Source organism: Centropristis striata, chromosome 21 (assembly GCF_030273125.1).
Source record: "Centropristis striata isolate RG_2023a ecotype Rhode Island chromosome 21, C.striata_1.0, whole genome shotgun sequence".
In the NCBI taxonomy this organism is placed as follows: Eukaryota; Metazoa; Chordata; class Actinopteri; order Perciformes; family Serranidae; genus Centropristis; species Centropristis striata.
In genome coordinates this window covers 15,199,085-15,217,266 of record NC_081537.1, presented here as the reverse complement: position 1 = coordinate 15,217,266, position 18,182 = coordinate 15,199,085, and the positions used below count along the sequence as shown (strand labels likewise).

General features: G+C 38.0%; 3 protein-coding genes across 5 annotated transcripts in view; all 3 read left to right on the top strand.

Moving 5' to 3' along the window:
• Nucleotides 1–4,579, top strand: part of dnmbp (dynamin binding protein) — a 51,902-nt gene extending 47,323 nt beyond the window's left edge. For all 3 annotated transcript variants that reach the window (XM_059324742.1, XM_059324743.1, XM_059324744.1), the window contains 4 exons: nt 27–215; nt 1,079–1,277; nt 1,991–2,709; nt 3,508–4,579. In XM_059324742.1, the coding sequence (XP_059180725.1) occupies nt 27–215; nt 1,079–1,277; nt 1,991–2,709; nt 3,508–3,693 (1,293 nt within the window). In that variant the 3' untranslated portion in view covers nt 3,694–4,579. The remainder of the gene's footprint in view (nt 1–26; nt 216–1,078; nt 1,278–1,990; nt 2,710–3,507) is intronic.
• An 808-nt stretch (nt 4,580–5,387) lies between these two features.
• Nucleotides 5,388–11,314, top strand: LOC131959558 (hyaluronan-binding protein 2-like). The gene is made up of 13 exons (XM_059324766.1): nt 5,388–5,500; nt 5,601–5,619; nt 5,717–5,812; nt 6,596–6,706; nt 7,151–7,267; nt 7,358–7,474; nt 7,562–7,733; nt 8,079–8,170; nt 8,482–8,743; nt 8,841–8,983; nt 9,110–9,247; nt 10,403–10,548; nt 10,631–11,314. Exons 1-13 carry the CDS (start codon nt 5,423–5,425, stop codon nt 10,787–10,789), a joined length of 1,650 nt encoding a protein of 549 aa, XP_059180749.1. The 5' UTR covers nt 5,388–5,422; the 3' UTR covers nt 10,790–11,314.
• Nucleotides 11,315–13,300: 1,986 nt separating this feature from the next.
• LOC131959589 (hyaluronan-binding protein 2-like) lies at nt 13,301–18,118 on the top strand. The gene is made up of 11 exons (XM_059324798.1): nt 13,301–13,457; nt 13,541–13,651; nt 13,856–13,975; nt 14,152–14,262; nt 14,348–14,519; nt 15,084–15,175; nt 15,345–15,591; nt 15,686–15,828; nt 16,682–16,819; nt 17,464–17,606; nt 17,824–18,118. The coding sequence occupies exons 2-11, from the start codon at nt 13,639–13,641 to the stop codon at nt 17,986–17,988; spliced, it is 1,344 nt and encodes a 447-aa protein (XP_059180781.1). The 5' UTR covers nt 13,301–13,457; nt 13,541–13,638; the 3' UTR covers nt 17,989–18,118.
• The last annotated feature ends 64 nt before the right edge of the window (nt 18,119–18,182 follow it).

Genomic DNA, 18,182 nt, shown 5'->3' with positions numbered 1-18,182 from the left:
ACCATTTTCTTTTCCTTTGTCTCCAGTTTTCACACAAAGCTGGCACAGAGGGCAACCTGATCGCTAAGTTCCAAGAAGAGTATGGTCGAGTTCTCCAACTTCTGCAGAGCTTCAGCTTTTGCCCGGAGAACCTTCCTCCAGCCACCACCACAAAAAAGACCTTCGATAAGAAGACTCTGGAGAAACAGACCTCTAAAAAGCAACTGCAGGCACCTGTGAGTGAAGACCTGCAAGTTCACATTTTACAAAAACTAGATTCACACATAATATAGAACTTTCTTTTTATTTTAACAATCACTCTTCATATGCTTGCTTGCAATCTGCATAAAAACCCTAGAAAAAATAAAGATGTTTTCAGTTGAAATCTGTACTGATTTGTTCACAAAACCTGTCAAACTGTTTCCCTCCCGTTTCCTGCCGTGGTGGAAAGTAACTAAGTACATAAACTCAAAATTTCCATTTTATGTAACTTTATACTTCTGCTTTACTACATTTAGAGGAATATTGTACTTTTTACTCCACTACATTCAGCTGACAGCTTTAGTTACTTTTCATGTCAAGATTTAACATAGAAAAACATAACTTTAAAGTGATTAGACATGTTTTATTAAACCTCATAACAGTATATTAAGAAGCCCTGCCTTTTAAAATTCATCAAGGAAAATGCATCAATAATAATAATCCAATAATGTATTTGGAATATTTAAAACAATCTGAGTGGTTCCATTCTGCATAATAAGTACTTTTACTGAAGTACATTTTGATGCTGATACTTTCATACTTTTCATTGAAGTAAGTTTTAAATGCAGGACTTTTACTTGTAGTGGAGTAATTCTGCAGTGTGGTATTAGTACTTTTACTTAAGTAAGGGATCTAAATACTACTTCCACCCCTGGTTTCCTGTAGTGCCCCCCTTCATGGTTAGGGTTAGGGATCAGGTTTGGTTCAGATTTAGGCAGGAGGGAAACGCATATCTACGGGAAAACAGACTTTGATGCAACACTGACTGCTGGGTGCCGTAAATCCTCTGTGCACTAGTTCATGATCTAACCGTGAGTCTTGTCATTGTCACTTTCAGCCGAACCACATCATGCAGACGGATGAGCACCGTGCAGGACTTCTGGTACGCTATGGTCCTGAGAAACTCTTCCAGGCTGAGAGAAACTTTAATGCAGCCCAGGACCTGGACGTCTGCATACTAGAGGGAGACCTTGTGGGTGTGATCAAGCAGCAGGACCCCATGGGGAGCAACAACCGCTGGCTAATTGATAATGGAGGTAGGTTGAAAAATTAGCCACAAATTTGAATTGAATTTGAAATTTTTTAATTTGAATTTATTTATTTTGCGCAGTTAGAATTACATAAAATGACAAAGATAACATATAGTGTAAAGTGCAGGGAGAGGCAGAAAACCCTGATGGGCCTATTTTAAGCCTCCGCATAAAATGTTATAGTTTTAAGTAGGGGTGTCACGATACTAAAATTTTCAACTCGATACCGATACTCAGGAAAATATTCGATACTCGATACCATTTTCGATACCACCAGGATAAAAACAAAGACCCCAAAATTTAACAAATATTTTTATTAACAAGAAAAATGCATGTAAAACATAAACAGCACCACAGGTTAAATATTTACAATAAAAAACAGTTGTGCAAAAAGAAACTGCAACTATGATAACAAGCTTCAGATACTCGAGACTTTTGAAAATGAGTATTGTATCCGGATACAAAGTTTTAGTATCGATACTTTTGACAACCCTAGTTTTAAGAAAGTGATAACAAACTGATAATAGAAAAAAACATATATATAACATCAACAAGTTATAATGACAATAAAAAAATAGCAATTTAAAAACAAAAATTATAACATAATATAAAAGTGTATTTGTGTGTGAATTAGAATTATTACTTTGATTTTAATGTCTGAGCCTGAAAAATGTGCAGCAATAACATCTATTTCCTCTCTTCCTTTTCTTGTTTTGCAGTCAGCAAAGGTTTTGTGTACAGCTCCTTCCTCAAACCCTACAACCCACGCAGGAGCCAGTCGGACGTGTCCATCGAGAGCCAGTCGTCTAATGAGTCAGGCTACGGCGGCTCCTCCCCTGTTTTCTCCCGGCAAAACAGCAACAGCACACTGACCTTTAACCAGGAAACAGCCACCGTCAGCTTCTCCGCCTCACAGCCCCAAAGCAGTTCATCACCACACCCTTCGCTGGACTCTGCCTCGTCTCGGAGGAGTCACAACAGAGATGCGCCCAACCTTGACTCGGTCAGTCAGAGCAACTCCATAAACTCCTCTCCAAGGAATCCCTCGAACCGCAGGGACTTCTCAGACCAAACGCACCGGAATTCCTCCAGTCACAAAGATACAGAGCCTTCATACCGGCACTCGGGCAATCACAGAGATGCTTATGATACGAGTTATTCAAGTCAGAGCCACAGGGAGCTCTCGGACCTATCAGAGACAGACTCTTATTCTTCGCTCAGAAACAATCGCTCACAGCGGTATGGACACACAGACAAAAGCTACAGCTCATACCAGTGGAGAAATGGAGATAATGGTAGCCAGAAGAGGAATGTTTACTCCAGAGATGAGTACATCGAGCCGGAGCCAGAGCCTGAACCAGAACCAGAACCAGAACCAGAACCTGAGCCGGAGCCGGAACCAGAAGTAGAAGATGAGAGTGAATTAGACGGTCATCAGGTGAGATTTAGGGCTAAAATGTAATGAAACATTTGCCTGAACAAAACAAGACAGTTTACTTTTAAGTGATTAAAGTAACTATTGTGTTAAGGCTCTATTCGATTAAATTTTAATAGTATAGAGCATATAGTGGTATGCACGTAAAATGTAACACAAAGAGCTTCAAACCCCTCAATCCAATAGAAATACATTAGTTTGTAATTAATAAAACACTAATAACAACATTCAGCAAAAATAAAAATGGGAACTGAGGAAACGCTATCATAAATCTTTAAAATGCATAGATAAAAGACAGATGAGTAAATATATCTCCATTAAAGGCCACATTGAAATGATAAAATATAGATAAATAGACAGATGAAAAGGTCAGATTAAAAATTAAAAATACATTAATTCATAGATAAATAAACTAATCTCAATTAACGGCCAGACTAATAATACAGAAAGCAGACAAAAAAAACTCAATTTAAGGTCAGATTAAAAAGATAAAATACAAAAATAAACAAATAAATAATAATGCCCAATTAAACACCAGACTAAAAAAAATACAGAAAACAGATTTAAAAAAACTCAATTAAAGGTCAGATTCAAAAGATAAAATACAAAAATAAATAGAGGAATAAAAAAAAAAGCTATATTAAAGGCCAGATTTAAAAACTAAATCCATAGATAAATACACAATAAAAAAGCAAGTTCATAGAAATAGACATGAAGTAAAGCTTAAGGGTGAATCTAGATAATATCTAAAACCATTGTAAAAGCACAAATTAACAATAACTTTTGTTTCTTTGTTTTTAGATTTACTATGCTCTCTACTCCTTCGATGCCCGTTGTGCCAATGAACTGAGCATCTCGGCCAATCAGCGGCTGCGGATCCTGGAGTTCCAGGACATGAACGGAAACAGCGAGTGGTGGCTTGGGGAGGCTGGAGGCCGGCGAGGCTACGTGCCTTCCAACTACATCCGCAAATCAGAATATACATGAACAAAGTTTTCCTCCTGAGACTGTGCTCAGACCTGAAGAAATCTCACTCTGCGAGCAGACAGAACAAAAAGACAAAAACAAGCATCTGGACACTTCTGGTGACTTATTTTTGATCTGACGTCATTGAATTTGATAGTGAGAAGGACTGACTATTGCTGCTGACTCTGCTCCTTAAAGTTAGCATTATATGCCTATATTTATAGACTTTTTATATTATTTTTACTTACTGGAAGCTGCACCCTACTCCCTCTGGTCTCCAGTGAAAAACCTGTGAATTGCACCAGATTTTTTGCCATATTCTCTGGGCTGAAGACAATGAATTGTATGTTGGAGAGAAGTCTTAAAGGTTAGCATATTGGGAGATTGCAATGGAAATGTGAATGTTTTGGGTTCTAAACAAACATCAAGTGGTATATAGACGGACTGACCTAAACACTGTGTTAATGACTCTTTTCTGCATGTGGTTTATCACGCCACTAGAATAATGAATGGATATTAGATGCATCTGCACCATACTGTTCAACAATCAAGGTTTGAGGCACTTATGATTATTATTCACTGATTGCAAGTTTTGAAGTGTCTGCGGAGCAATCAATGAGAATGTGGAGTGTTGTATGAAATCAATATGGACAAGTTGAATTCAAATCAAGGACAAAGTTGAATGGCATATGATATATGGTTTACAAGCACTCCCTGTCAGTAACCTGGATACACTTTTGAACTGTGCAAACAGGTGATGACCCATTTTTACCTGTAAGAGGTTAACCAACACGGAGAGATACTCCCCATGTGCATTATATATAGGGCTGTATATTGAGAATATGATATTGCACCCACTGTAAAGTGATCACTGTTTGAATAAAAAAACAGCTCAGCTGACAAATCACCATGTCTGAAATAATGCATTTTTCCTCTGTTGCGGAAGATCAATTCCAGTACTTTTTCCATTTTTATGTTTATTAGACCACACCATGATGCAATATGCTGTCTTTTCAGGTCGCTCCAAACCTTCAGCTTTTACAACCTGCAATAATAATGCACCTCTCAAAAGCAGAGTGAAGCACATTTTCATTACACAATTTGTTTAGGTCGACACAGCAGCATAAATATATTCATGACAAACTAAATGTCAAATAATTCAACAACATACTTACATGGAGTAAAAGTAAAAGGTAATATATGTAAGAGGGAAATTAATATATTTTGGTTAAATACAGTAAAATGTTGCCAAAAATATACTTGTGTTTAACAATATATCTTAAAAGCATAATTAAGCATAAACTTATTCCACTCATATTCAAAGTATACTTTTGAATAGCATGTCAAAGAGAAAATGTACTTTAAATGCAATAAAAGTAATCACATTTGGAATATAAATGTACTATAAACTTACATTTTAATGCAGATAATGCACTTCTCTTCAACCTGGGATAACATGCAAAAACACCACTATGGTCCTTTAATTATGGTAGCACTTTCATATTTTGTGCAGAAGTATTGAACAGTATAGTAGGAATTTGCAAGAATGATTACAGTGCATTGCTGAGTAAGTAAAAAAACAAGAGGGCAAAGGGCAAATCAAGGACCATCACATGTACCTCCTGTCAAATCAATGCCGCATACTAATGATTAACAGGTGGGTGGAGTGTTTGGGGGTCTCCGTGTTTGTGAGGGATTATTTAGGACTGTCGGAGCAAAAAACAAACCATAGACTTGCACTGGTCCCATCATGGCCAGGGTCTACGTCTGCTTAGTAGCTTTGCTTTGGCAACTGTGTGCCCACACTGCACTTGGACAGGACTTGTTTGTAAGTATGTGTACAGGATGAGTTTAGTTTGTGTGAAATGTGGAATCTTAGCATTTCAGACAGGATGCAAAGCTTGATTTTTTATTTTTATTTTTTGCAGGTTATAGATGAAACTGGTGGTAAAAACACTTAATTTTACTTTGCAATAAACTAAAACTTGACTTTATGACTCTATCAAGACTAGAATAATGGATTTCTTTTCTTTTTTCTGCACAGATTATGAGTATTATTACGATTACACGCCCGAAAGTCCTGCAGAAGATTATGATTTGTCTCTAGATGACTGGCTGTATGAACTCATTGATATCACAGGTAAAATTCCTCTTTATTTGCCGTATGCAAGCAGTGGATTAACTTGGATATCTCCTTTGTCTCAAGATGCATTGATCAAGAAATCCACTCTTGCAGATTCAATCAATTGCACTCTGCCCCTTTTTCTGAATCTGTTGGGTAATTGGTGAGAATGCATGTGATAGCAAGCAATGTCTCTTTATGATAGCAAGCAGTGGCGGTTCTAGACCAGTTTTACTGTGGGGGCCAAACAGGGGCCAGTGTTTAATCAGAGGGGCCCATTAAAAAATGGCAAAGATTATATTTAAGCATTCAAAACCTTTATTTTAGCTCATTTAAAAATCTCATTTAAGTATATTTGGAAGTTACAAATACACTGATTGAAACAATGAGACTTACCAACAATAATTATTTTTGCACGACAATGACATTTCTCATTTTTGTGCACAATTACTTTTTTTTTTTTTGAAAGTGCAGTATAGTGAGAATGATCTTTTATATATATATATATATATATATATATATATATATATATATACACACAAGCTTTTATTGCACAATTAAATTATTATACAATGGACACATTCTGGGTTCCTTTTGTGCACAATGAGATATTGTTTGAACAAAAAATAGGTAAGAATTGTTCCGTCATTCATCGTTATAAATTGATCATTTAAATATTAATTTGACACAGGGGCCACAGCAGGGGCCAAGGGCTTCTTCACAGGGGCAGTGGCCCCTGTAGGCCCCTGTGTAGAACTGCCACTGATAGCAAGCATGTGATGTGTTTCTGTCTTCATTTAGATGCGTGTGATCCAAACCCATGTTTGAATGGAGGCAACTGTAACTACGCTGCAAATGGAAACTTCACATGTTCCTGTCCTGAGCCTTACTCAGGAAAGAAGTGTCAGACAGGTAGGACTGAGCTCAGGTATATAAGATCCTTAATTATAACGTTCATTGAGCCTCATGCACAACATTCACTTAAAGATCACTTATATTTTCTTTTAATTTCCTGTTTGAGAAACAATAAGAGAAGTCAGCCATTGCCAACGCCCCTTAAAGACTATATAAGGGTGCAAAACTTTGTCATGCCCAAGAATTTAAGCATTATGACTTTGGCGCCCTCCGGTGCCAGAAGACTTAAATTGACTTGGATTAACACTGATGTTATGCTCATTTTCAATGGTTCTCCCTCAGCCAGATGTTAAATTAGCCATTAAACAACCATAAAACACACAACATCTAAAATTAGAACAAGAGAAAGCGAAACATGGAGCAGCCGAATAGGACAAGCAGCTTAAAGGAGTAAAGTAGGACATGAAAAGTGTACTAAATAATATGAACGTGTATTTTCAGTGAAAGATGTTTGCAAGAATGTGAAATGTGGCCACGGAAGCTGTGTCGTCACTTCTTCTGTTCCTTTCTACGAGTGCAAGTGCAAGCATCCGTACAGACCTCCCGACTGCAAGAAAGGTCTGTTTTTACAGAGTTTCATTATGGAATATAGAACTTCAGGTTATTGATTTTACTTTTACACACTGATCATCTTGCTTGTGTTCACAGCTTCCACCTGCAGGCCCAATCCCTGTCAGAATGGAGGCTCTTGTCTGAAGGGAACCAAACGCTCCTCCTTCCAGTGTTACTGCCCTCCTGGATATGTTGGGAAGTTCTGTGAAGTTGGTAAATACAAATTTCAAACTGAAAAACACAAATCCTCTAAGATCCCACATATCACCTGACAAAAAAAACAACCTTTTTTTTTTCTAGGACCAAACGACTGTTACCAAGAAGATGGAGAGTTTTACCGCGGCATGGTGAGCGTGACAGTTGAAGGGGAAGAGTGTCTGGACTGGAATTCCTATTTCATTGTGCAGAAAGGGGGAGATCCTTTCAAAGAGTATGCAGGCTTCGATGGAATTGGACCTCACAATTACTGCAGGTGAGGGGTCATCTTGTGTACATATTGCATGTGTCTACTGTTGACTTTACCATGTTTGTCTGTCAGTGTGCATGGGTACAGTGCACATGAGGGCAAGTACTGTAAATGTACTCAAATACAACCTTGTGTTTGCTGCTTTAAATGTTTTCGTTAAAACGCTTATACAGTGACTGAAGGGACACTTACATAGGATCAGACATTGGTTTATTATTATGTATAATCTCTCTAAATGTTTTCCAGAGTAAATTCTAGGCTGTTAAATGCATAAATAAGAATATCTTTTGGTTTGGCAGGTTTTAACTTTATAAGAAAATGTATAAATATAGTGATCTCTATGTATTCTAGGAACCCTGATGGAGATGATCAGCCCTGGTGCTTCGTTAACAATAATGGCAAACTGAAGTGGAACTATTGTAAAGTTCGGAAATGTTCTGGCGGTAAACACACACACACACACACACTTGACCTAACCTTCACCATCACAACTAAATGCCCAACCCTAACTCTAACATAAACCCAATTGTAACCTTAACCCTAAAACAAAGTTTGAACTCAGGCAAGCCTTTAAAGAAGTGAGGACCTGCCGGAATGTCCTCACTTCACAAAAATGTCCTCATTCTGTTGGCTAAAAACATGTTCCGGTCCTCACTATGTAGGAAGTACAAGAACACACACACACACACACACACACACACACACACACACCTCCAAAAATCTTATTTGCTCTTTTTGATTCCACCCCTCTCAGCTTCACCCACCGTACCAACCATCCACGAAAAAGATCCAACTCCAGCCAAGCCGGACGTCATTCCTGCCCATTTCTCCCAGTGTGGGAAGCCGCAGCCCGGCCGCTCGGCCAGGATCTTCGGAGGGAAGAAGTCTCTCCCTGGGGCTCATCCCTGGCAGGTTTCCCTGCAGACCAGAACCATAGGCTCCTACGGGCCCTTCAGCCACATCTGTGGAGGCATCCTGGTCGAGTCCTGCTGGGTGCTCACCGCTGCACACTGCATGTAAGCTCCAGTGGTACAAAGAAACCATTTCACGTGTGGATTTGTACATGGGCAACTCATGAGACCTTTATGTATCTCTCTTGGTGTGTTTGTCCAGTAAAAGTGGAGTGGAGATGCAGGTGGTGATGGGAGGAGTGGACATAGAGAAGGATGAAGTTTATGATCAGGTCATTTCTGTGGAGAAGGCCATCGTGCACGGGGAATACAGAGAGAGCCCCTTTGCTCTTCATAATGATGTTGGTGAGGAGCACAGACAGCAATCGGTTCAGTATTCTGAATTAAATTCACGAGTGTCTTCTAGAAATTAAATGCACTGATATATTGTTACTAATGCAGTGTTCTTTGCTTTGTGCTTCTGCTGTGCAGCCATGCTGAAGCTGAAAGTCACAGACAGACCATACTGTGCCAAAGAAACACGTTTTGTAAAGACAGCCTGCCTGCCAAACCAAGACTTCAACAGCGGGAGTGAGTGTGTGATCTCAGGATGGGGAGTGACTGAAACACGTAAGTATCATTTGGATCTGCACTGATAACAACAGACTGCATAACAAACTGTCATAATACAATGACCAGTATGAGTTAATGAGATCAGTGGTTGCAAAGTGGTGGTTAATAATTAGTAAAAGGGAATGTGAGTGCATTTAGTTTGAAATAAAGCAATTGAATAATGCAGAATAAGTAGATTTAAGAGCATAAAACTTACAAAAAACAACAGCCCGTTTATGAGATCAAACCATTAAAATGGAAAAATGTTTTAAACTTTGGCAGCTCATGGATATTCATCCAGTTCACCTATATCACGCATTTACATCGGAAAACAGGGTAACATATTTCTACTTGGCCTTTTTAATTTCAAGTGCTGTATTATTTAATTATTAATGCAAAAAAATATTTACTCACACATTCTTGCCAAACATGTGTGCCATATGCATAAATCCAGTCAGAATGACCAAAAAATAAAAAGTCAAAAGTGTCCCTCGTGATGCACCAATGTTAAAAAAAAAGACTGTGTATAAAGAGCAGATAACTCAATATGTACTTCTTCCTGAATTTCTTGTGCATTTTTCAAAATAAAAGTACCACGTTATGTATATTAACTGTAGCAAACAAAAGAGCAAAAAAAAAATGTAAAAACCAAAAATGGAAATGAAAAAAATAAATTGCAGCAGAGTGCAATCACAACATTGACATAAAAGACATAAAAGTCTTTTTCAAACCATATAATATACATTAAGACTTGACTAAATGTGTCAGCAGATGCATTTGACCATAACAATCTTTTTGGGTAACACTTTATATTAAGGTCCTTGTCATAACCATTACTTAACAAGTACTAAGGCCCTTGTAAGTCCTTACAAGATACTTATTAACATTATTGTGTGTTTATAAGCTTATATAAGTGTTAATAATGGCATTACAAACACCCATGACCCACCCATTATGTCTTTGCCATGCCTTTATTAATCTTATTTTGTTTGCTTATTGATATTAAAATATACTTTATTGCTCATCTATTATAAGTTAACTATAAGTTAACTATGCTTTTTGCAACTACCGGATCTAAAGCGAGAACAATGCCTTATTACTTGTTAATTAATGGTTATTAAGGACCTTATTATAAAGCATTACCTGTTTTTGCTGCTTCTGTGTCTGTCTCAGAGAAGTACGGTACCAACCAGCTGCTGGACGCTCGTGTTCTCCTCATCTCCCAGGAGAAATGTAAAGCCCCCCATGTTTACGGAGGCGCTCTGGATGACAGCATGTTCTGTGCAGGCAACATGAGAGGAGGTGTTGACTCCTGCCAGGTATGTTAGAAACATTAAACAACATTATTATGACTGTATTAATGAGAATAAAATGGATAAACCCTCCTGTCTGTCCCTGCAGGGTGACTCCGGCGGCCCTCTGGTGTGTGAGCGTAATGGGACCCACTATGTTGTTGGAGTTGTGAGTTGGGGCGACGGCTGCGGCAAGAAGTATAAGCCCGGTGTCTACGCCAACGTCGGCAAATTTGTTGACTGGATTGCTTCTCATTTACGCTCATGAGGATGCATGTGGCCACAATTACAGACTCTGTAATGTCCTGTTGTATCACTTTCACTCCATCCCCAGACTATCAAACATGTGACGCAGCAGCTCATATGTATTAGCTCCTGAATACCTCACTGTGGTGTGATTACACAAATGTAAGTAGGCTTGCAGCAACTGTTAACGAAGAAATATACATTAAAACTTACTGTCTTACTAGAACAACATTTATCATCTCTAATTCCAGTTATTTGAGAATAATGTGCAGAATATTAGGATGGTCAAACTTACTCTTTGCATCTAGAGCTGCAACAATTAATCAATCAATTGATTAGTGGGTCAACAGACAATTATTTGGACAATGTAGTTTATAATACAGTCAAATAATCGTTTTAGTAATTTCTAGGGAATAAAAGCCAAACAATGTTGTTTCAAGCTTCTTAAATTTGAGAATTCATTTTTTTCTCTGTTGTATGTGATAATAAACTGAATAACTTTGGATTTTGGGACTGCTGGTTGAATAAAAATGACCATTTGAAGACATCACATTGAACTCTGAGAAGTGACAAAATTCACTATTTTCTTACATTTCAATATGTCCAGAAGATATTCTACAGTCTATAGTTTTTATAATTTTGCATAACTGAGAATCCTGCATGAAAACACCTATGCAAATGGCAGTATACTAGGAGGAACCAAATCCTGCTTTGGGCCCTCAAAAGTCTGGGGCCGACCCTGCCAACGCCCAAGGCAGTTTTAACATTGAGCCACCTTCTTCTGCAAGTCTCAATAGAATAGTTTATTTTCCTTTCAGATGTAATCTTAAGATAAACACAGAGGAAATGGCAATACATTTGTTTCTTGCATTATACTGCCACCATGAGCTTACAGTGAGTTTAATGACCACAAACAAAAATAATTTTTACACAATAAAATGAGAAGACATCAGAGGGCCCATGTTTGAATTTTTGTGCTCTATTTTTTTGTGCTTTATTTACATTAGTAGTACATAAGTACAAAAAAAAGTCCCAATGTGAATACATTTATTTTGATTGTGAATTAGAAAGTGGTCGACAAAAAATCCTGCACCCTATCACAGGCGAGTACAACTACCTTAGGAGTTTCACTTCAGTACAAAAACTTTTTTTTTTCATCTGTGTTGTATCTAACATGACATAGAGTCTTGCACAAATAATCATCCAATCCTGTTTTAGGGTTTTTTTTCTCAGTCACATCTGTAAAAAACACAGAAACTCCAAATTATGTGGTTGGACCCAGGAAAAATTGTTGAGTAAGAGTTTCAAGTTACAATTTATCCAGTATAAGCAAATACAACAAGGTTAAATAAATGAAACTATTGTGCATAACAGGTGAGCAGCGTCCTAAAACATACACAAACTCCCACACAATCGATGCAGCTGGCTAAAGATTGACAAGAACGAGGGGTCACCTCGATATCGAGGAGGTTTTTAGGATTCAAGTCACACTGCGGATCATCAGTCTTCTACACTGTGCTGAGAGTTACACACAGCACCATGTTGACTGCAGGGGCTCTGTTCCTAAGCCTGAGCTTACTCACTGTTAACGGACAGGGACCATTTGTAAGTTTTTCGATATCTCTGTGAATGAGGATTTCAATGTGCCTCATGAGGAAAGGTAAACTTGCTGATCTGTTTTCTCCTGTGATTTTGTCATTTCAGGATTACAACTGTAAGTATCTTTTTTACTGTGGTGACACACTTCATATTCATATGCTGCATCGCTGATTTAAATTTCACCCATAACCCCTAGCAAGCAGCTTCAATTGCAATTAAAAGAAATGTGTTTTAACCTTTTTAACGGTTTACTTTATTAAAATCTTGTGATTTTTCATAAGCCTGTCAATTGATAAAAAACAACAACAAATTAATTGCACAATTTGCTGTGATTTAATGCTTTAAATTGATTTTTCTGTCTTAAGGATATTTGTCTTAAAAGGAGAGACCTCATGTTTTATTCAGAGCATTATTGAGAACCCTTTCAGACAAGCTATCACAACATAACATTACCAGTGGTTTATATTTTCTAGTTTCATCCTCACTATAGCTTTAAAACTCTGAACTTCTTTTTTGCCTAATTTGCACAATTTCCTTTAATGTGGTGAATATTTAAAATGATCTATTTTTTTTAAATAACAAGGTACAGTCCAGCTTTATTTTATTTGTTTCTATTTGTTATTTTATTTTAACATTAAGAATATAGTTTAAACTTCAGCTGAAATGTGGCTTAAAAAGCTCTTCACAAACCTTCAGCAGCTCCACTGTTTATTCCTGTACTATCCTTTTGCAGTATACAGGACATATTCATAAACTCTGAAATCATAATCACTAGGAATATAAACTAAACTCTAAGTTTTACATCATATTATAAGTAAGTGAATTGTTGTGAAAAGTTGCTTCTACAGCTTTGCTTAAGGGTGCTCCAACCTCATGCAATGCAGTTAGAATTTGCTCTTTTCTCTTTCCTCTGATTCAGTTTAATGGATGACTAATTTTGATGAAAGTCTGGCTTTTTGTTGCATAACTCCAGTGTTTAAACAGCTCTCTGAACTTTGCAGATTGGGACTATGGAGACGATTACCCAACTGAACCCCCAGAATCTAGTTGGTATTCCGACGACTGGTTATTTGACCTCCTGGACGTATCCGGTAGGTCCCCTGGAAAACTCTGTGATCGTGCATTGTTACCTCTCAACATTTAGACTCATACTTTACTTTACTACTTTAACCAGGTGCTTGTGATCCAAACCCTTGCTTCAACGGTGCCTCGTGCGTGGCAAAATCTGCTACAGAATTCTTATGCCTATGTCCTGAGCCTTACACTGGGAAGATGTGTCAAAAAAGTAGGATTTATTTTTATATTTCATTTCAATTCTGAGTTACTATTGTCGTTATTTTGGGTGAATCAGTCTATTTTAGTTGGCTATAAAAACTGTAACAGTAATCTCTTTGAGGATCAGTAAAATTCATTGCAATATCTTAATGTTTATGCACCAGGTTCACGCATTGATAACTTTTGCATTTAATTACTTTTTTGGTCTATTTAGCGAGAAATGTTTGCGAGAACATCAGATGTGGTCGTGGTGACTGTGTGGTCAATCTAAAGAAACCTCCTTTTTACGAGTGCAAGTGCAATCCTCCCTACCAAGGCCCCGACTGCAAGACACGTGAGCATCTTTCATAAAATCAAAATTTTGTTTGAGATGAATTTAACATTTAGTACCCTGATTTTATAAAGTAGGGGAAAAAATGTGGTGGCTAATATGACAAGGGGCCCCAGAAACTCTTCATACACCCCTGCTGTTATGCAATATTAAAATAGTTTATGTTGTGTCTATATCAGTGTCTGTCTGTGAACCCAATCCTTGCCAGAATGGAGGCTCGTGCACCAAAGCGAACCGCCGCTTACGCTGCCATTGTCCAAGTGGATTTCTTGGAAAGTTCTGTGAAATTGGTAAGGACTTTACGAAGAAAACAAATAACCAATCATCTATTACCCCCCAAAAACTTTCAAAAATATATATTTTTTTCTTGTTCAGCTCCTTCTGACTGCTATGAAGGAAATGGAGAGACATATAGGGGCGTCGCCAGTATTACAGTGGATGGGCAGGAGTGTCTGAACTGGCATTCCAATTTCATTTTGTCACAGGGGGACGATCCTTTCACCACATACCCAGACTTTACTGGATTGGAATATAACAACCACTGCAGGTATAGTCATATCATACTCAGTAGTTTTAAACATTTAAGCCATTATGTGTAGCACTTACTCAGTCTCGGAAATGATTCTTTTTGAATGAGTTTGCAGAAAAATTAGACAATGCCAGATTCGAGAAACACAGGATGAGATGTTAATATCCTTTGTGCCAGCACGTTAAAGAGTTCTTGAACAGTAAGCCTGACATAATTTGGGAAATGCATCACCAGTAGTGTACCAATGGATCATAGAGTGTTTCGGCCTCACACTAGACACCCTCACCAAAGGCGGCCAGCGACAAGGTGGTCAGCCAGTGCTTGCGTCCCATGTCCAATTAGTCATGAGTGTTGCCGTGTTGTTAATGGCCAACATCCCCAGTGAAAACTGAGGAGTTCTGTGAGTTATTTCTAGGCCACACATTTCATTGCTGCTTTGCATTACCAAACTTTAATACTTATCCTCTCGGGTACTTTTCTGTTGAAGCTTTCTGTAAAAGGATGTAAACACATTTAAAACAAACTCATAACTGTGAAAATGTCTTTGTGTATTCTAGTAGTGCCATTATTTCTTCATTTTAGGAACCCGGATGGGGATGAAATGCCTTGGTGTTACATTAAAAAGAATCGCAGACTAGAATGGGAATACTGCAAAATCAAGAAATGCTCTGCAGGTGATCACACACACACACACACACACATACACACACACACACACACACACACATACACACCAAACACACACACACACACACACACACACACACACACACACACACACACACACACACACTATATGTACTGTATCCCCGCACTGGCTCAGTCTTCTCTGATGTTCTTCAGCCCCAGCCCCAGCCACTCCACCAACACCAGTTCAACCAGTACCAGGCTCTGCCCAGTTCTCCCAGTGTGGGATATCCAAGCCTATTCGCACCAGCAGGATTTTTGGGGGGAAAAAGGCATACCCAGGTGCCCACCCGTGGCAGGCGTCCGTGCAGATCAGATCCAAAGGATCCTCCTCTCCATTTATGCACGACTGTGGTGGGATCCTCCTGTCTTCTTGCTGGGTCCTCACTGCTGCCCACTGCGTGTAGGTTTTTCACTTGTTTGTATGCAATTTACGTTTGATTCTTTTTTTCAATTTAATTTAAAAAATACATTTCTCCTTTTGTTCTCTCTTACAGTTCACAGGATAATGATTACCAAGTGGTGCTAGGAGGAGTGAACTTAGACAAACAGGAGGAGATTGACCAGACCATCCCTGTAATACAAACAATTGTCCATGAGAACTACAGGGAAGAACCCAGTGCTCTTTACAACGACATTGGTTTGTCACAGTTATTGAATATAATGCCATCAGTGGTGGAAGAAGTATTAAGATCCCTTATTTAAGCTAAATAACTCATACCATACTGCAGAATTACTCCACTCAGAATTGCAAGTCCTGCATTCAAACCTTACTTCAGTAAAAGTACGAAAGTATCAGCAGCAAAATGTACTTAAAGTATCAAAAGTAAAAGCACTTGTTAAGCAAAAATGTACCTACTCAGATTGTTATATATATTCCAAATAAATTATTGTATTATTTTATTTTTTTATGGACTTACGTAAGCAGCATTTTACTGTTGTCCAGGTAGGGCTAATTCTAATTACTTAATATACGTTTATGTGTTTTAATTTATAAACATGCATAATCATATTAAATTGATTCATGTTAAACATTGACCTGAAAAAATAACTAAAGCGGCAGCTAAACGTAGTGAAGTACAAGTATGAAGTTACATGTGTGGAAAGACTCAAGTAAAGTACAACTACCTCCAAATTGTACAGTACTTGAGTAAATGTACTTAGTTACATTCCACCACTGAATGCCATTCTTAACTTATAAACAATACTCTATGCATAACATATGTGATATGCAGATTTGGCAGCTGTCTTATTTTTTGTGTAAGCTAGTGTTAAGCATCTTTTCAGGCCTCTATTTCACATTGTGAACATGTACAGTATACACAACGCAGTGCATTGTTAAACTTATGTTAGCTGAAGTTTTAACAAATTTGCAGTATTCATTTTGTTTCTTTTGTCCTTTTTTTCAGATAATGCATTAGGAATATAGCTTCCCTGATTTGAGCAGTTTATTAGTTTATATATCAAATAATGAATGTCCCTTTCCTGTGTAGCTCTGCTTAAACTCAAAGTTACGGACAGCCCTTACTGCGCCAAGGAAACCCGTTTTGTGAAGGCAGCGTGTCTACCGGATGGGGCCTTCCCAAATGGAAAGGAGTGTGTGATCTCTGGATGGGGAGCCACTGAAAACTGTAATTGCCATTTACCATCAAGTCTATCCATGTCAAATAAACAAATAATTTTGCTCAAATAATAAGTATTGCATTTCCATAAAGTTTGAGAACTTGTAGAGATGGAATGGTTAAAATTGATGCCAAGATTAGAAGCCAAGATATCTAAATATTTAGTCCCTAATTTGGTTTATGCTGCAAAAAATACGAGAACCTACGTTTCCCATAATGCAACAGGATAACATCTTATATTAGACCCTCCCTGCCTGATAAACGCCTCCAGGCCTGATCAGTGAAGTTCCTTAAAGCTGTAATCTTTCTAATAGCCCGCAGGGGACGACTCCAATGGTTGAAAAAAGAGTCATTTGTATAGAAGTCTATTAGAAAATGTCCTTACTTTTCACTTTATGAGTTTATTCTCAAAATTGCTCCAGCTCCACCCTCTTAGTCAAATATGCTCACTCCTGGCTCCAAAAAAACAGAATTGTTGTGTTACTAATAACACTGAAACTAAATGGAATTCAGCCATTGTTAATTTTAGTATTTGCTTTACCACCTGTGACATGTCAAGATGTCTTCCATGAAAAAAACAAAAACAATTTAGATCTTTCTGTCGGATTGTTTTATTGTTCTCATTCAAATTTGCTCTGATTTCCACTTTTCAGCGAGTTACACCAGCCAGCTGTTGAATGCTCGTGTTTTCCTGATCTCTGACGAGCGATGCAAAACTCCTGAAGTCTACGGAAAGGTACTGGACAGCAGCATGTTCTGTGCGGGGACTTTGCAGGGAGGCGTCGACTCCTGTCAGGTTTGTATGTTTATGAATGGGAATAATCTACATGTAAGGGCTGTTTTTGCATTCAGATTGCTGCCCGGTATTAAATGTAACAGTTTGTATTAAATAAAGGGTGATCCAAACTTGAAGATATTATGTTTCAAGTCAAGAGTTACATGTATTAATCCTTTCTTTAGAGGTCTTCTAAAGAAAATATTATATTCTTAACTTGATCTTTCTATCTCTACAGGGCGACTCAGGTGGGCCCTTGGTGTGTGAGAAAAATGGCACACACTACATCACCGGGGTGGTGAGCTGGGGTGTTGGCTGCGCTAAGAAGAACAAGCCTGGTGTCTATGCCAACGTCAACCAATTTACCAACTGGATCAAAAGCAAAATTACTGACCTACATTAGTTCAGTAATTGCTGTGGTGGAAAATACCACTGGAAAAAAAAAGTTTAATTTTTGGAGGAAAAAACAGATTTCAGCTTACTTTGGCTTGAAAAATACAGTTTATTATCAGCAATAAAACCAAGCATTTACTCCCAGCCCAGCTTTGAGTTAAAAGGGGCACTGATACAAAGCTGAACCTGCCAGACAAAATGTAG

Excerpts from the sequence above, each read along its gene's own strand:
- LOC131959589 (XM_059324798.1), top strand. Across the intron at positions 15,829-16,681 it reads TGCTCTTTACAACGACATTG|CTCTGCTTAAACTCAAAGTT; the intron begins GTTTGTCACAGT and ends TTTCCTGTGTAG. Across the intron at positions 17,607-17,823 it reads GAGGCGTCGACTCCTGTCAG|GGCGACTCAGGTGGGCCCTT; the intron begins GTTTGTATGTTT and ends CTATCTCTACAG.
- LOC131959558 (XM_059324766.1), top strand. The coding sequence starts at position 5,423 with ATGGCCAGGGTCTACGTCTGCTTAGTAGCTTTGCTTTGGCAACTGTGT. Across the intron at positions 8,171-8,481 it reads AGTTCGGAAATGTTCTGGCG|CTTCACCCACCGTACCAACC; the intron begins GTAAACACACAC and ends CACCCCTCTCAG. Across the intron at positions 8,744-8,840 it reads CTCACCGCTGCACACTGCAT|TAAAAGTGGAGTGGAGATGC; the intron begins GTAAGCTCCAGT and ends GTGTTTGTCCAG.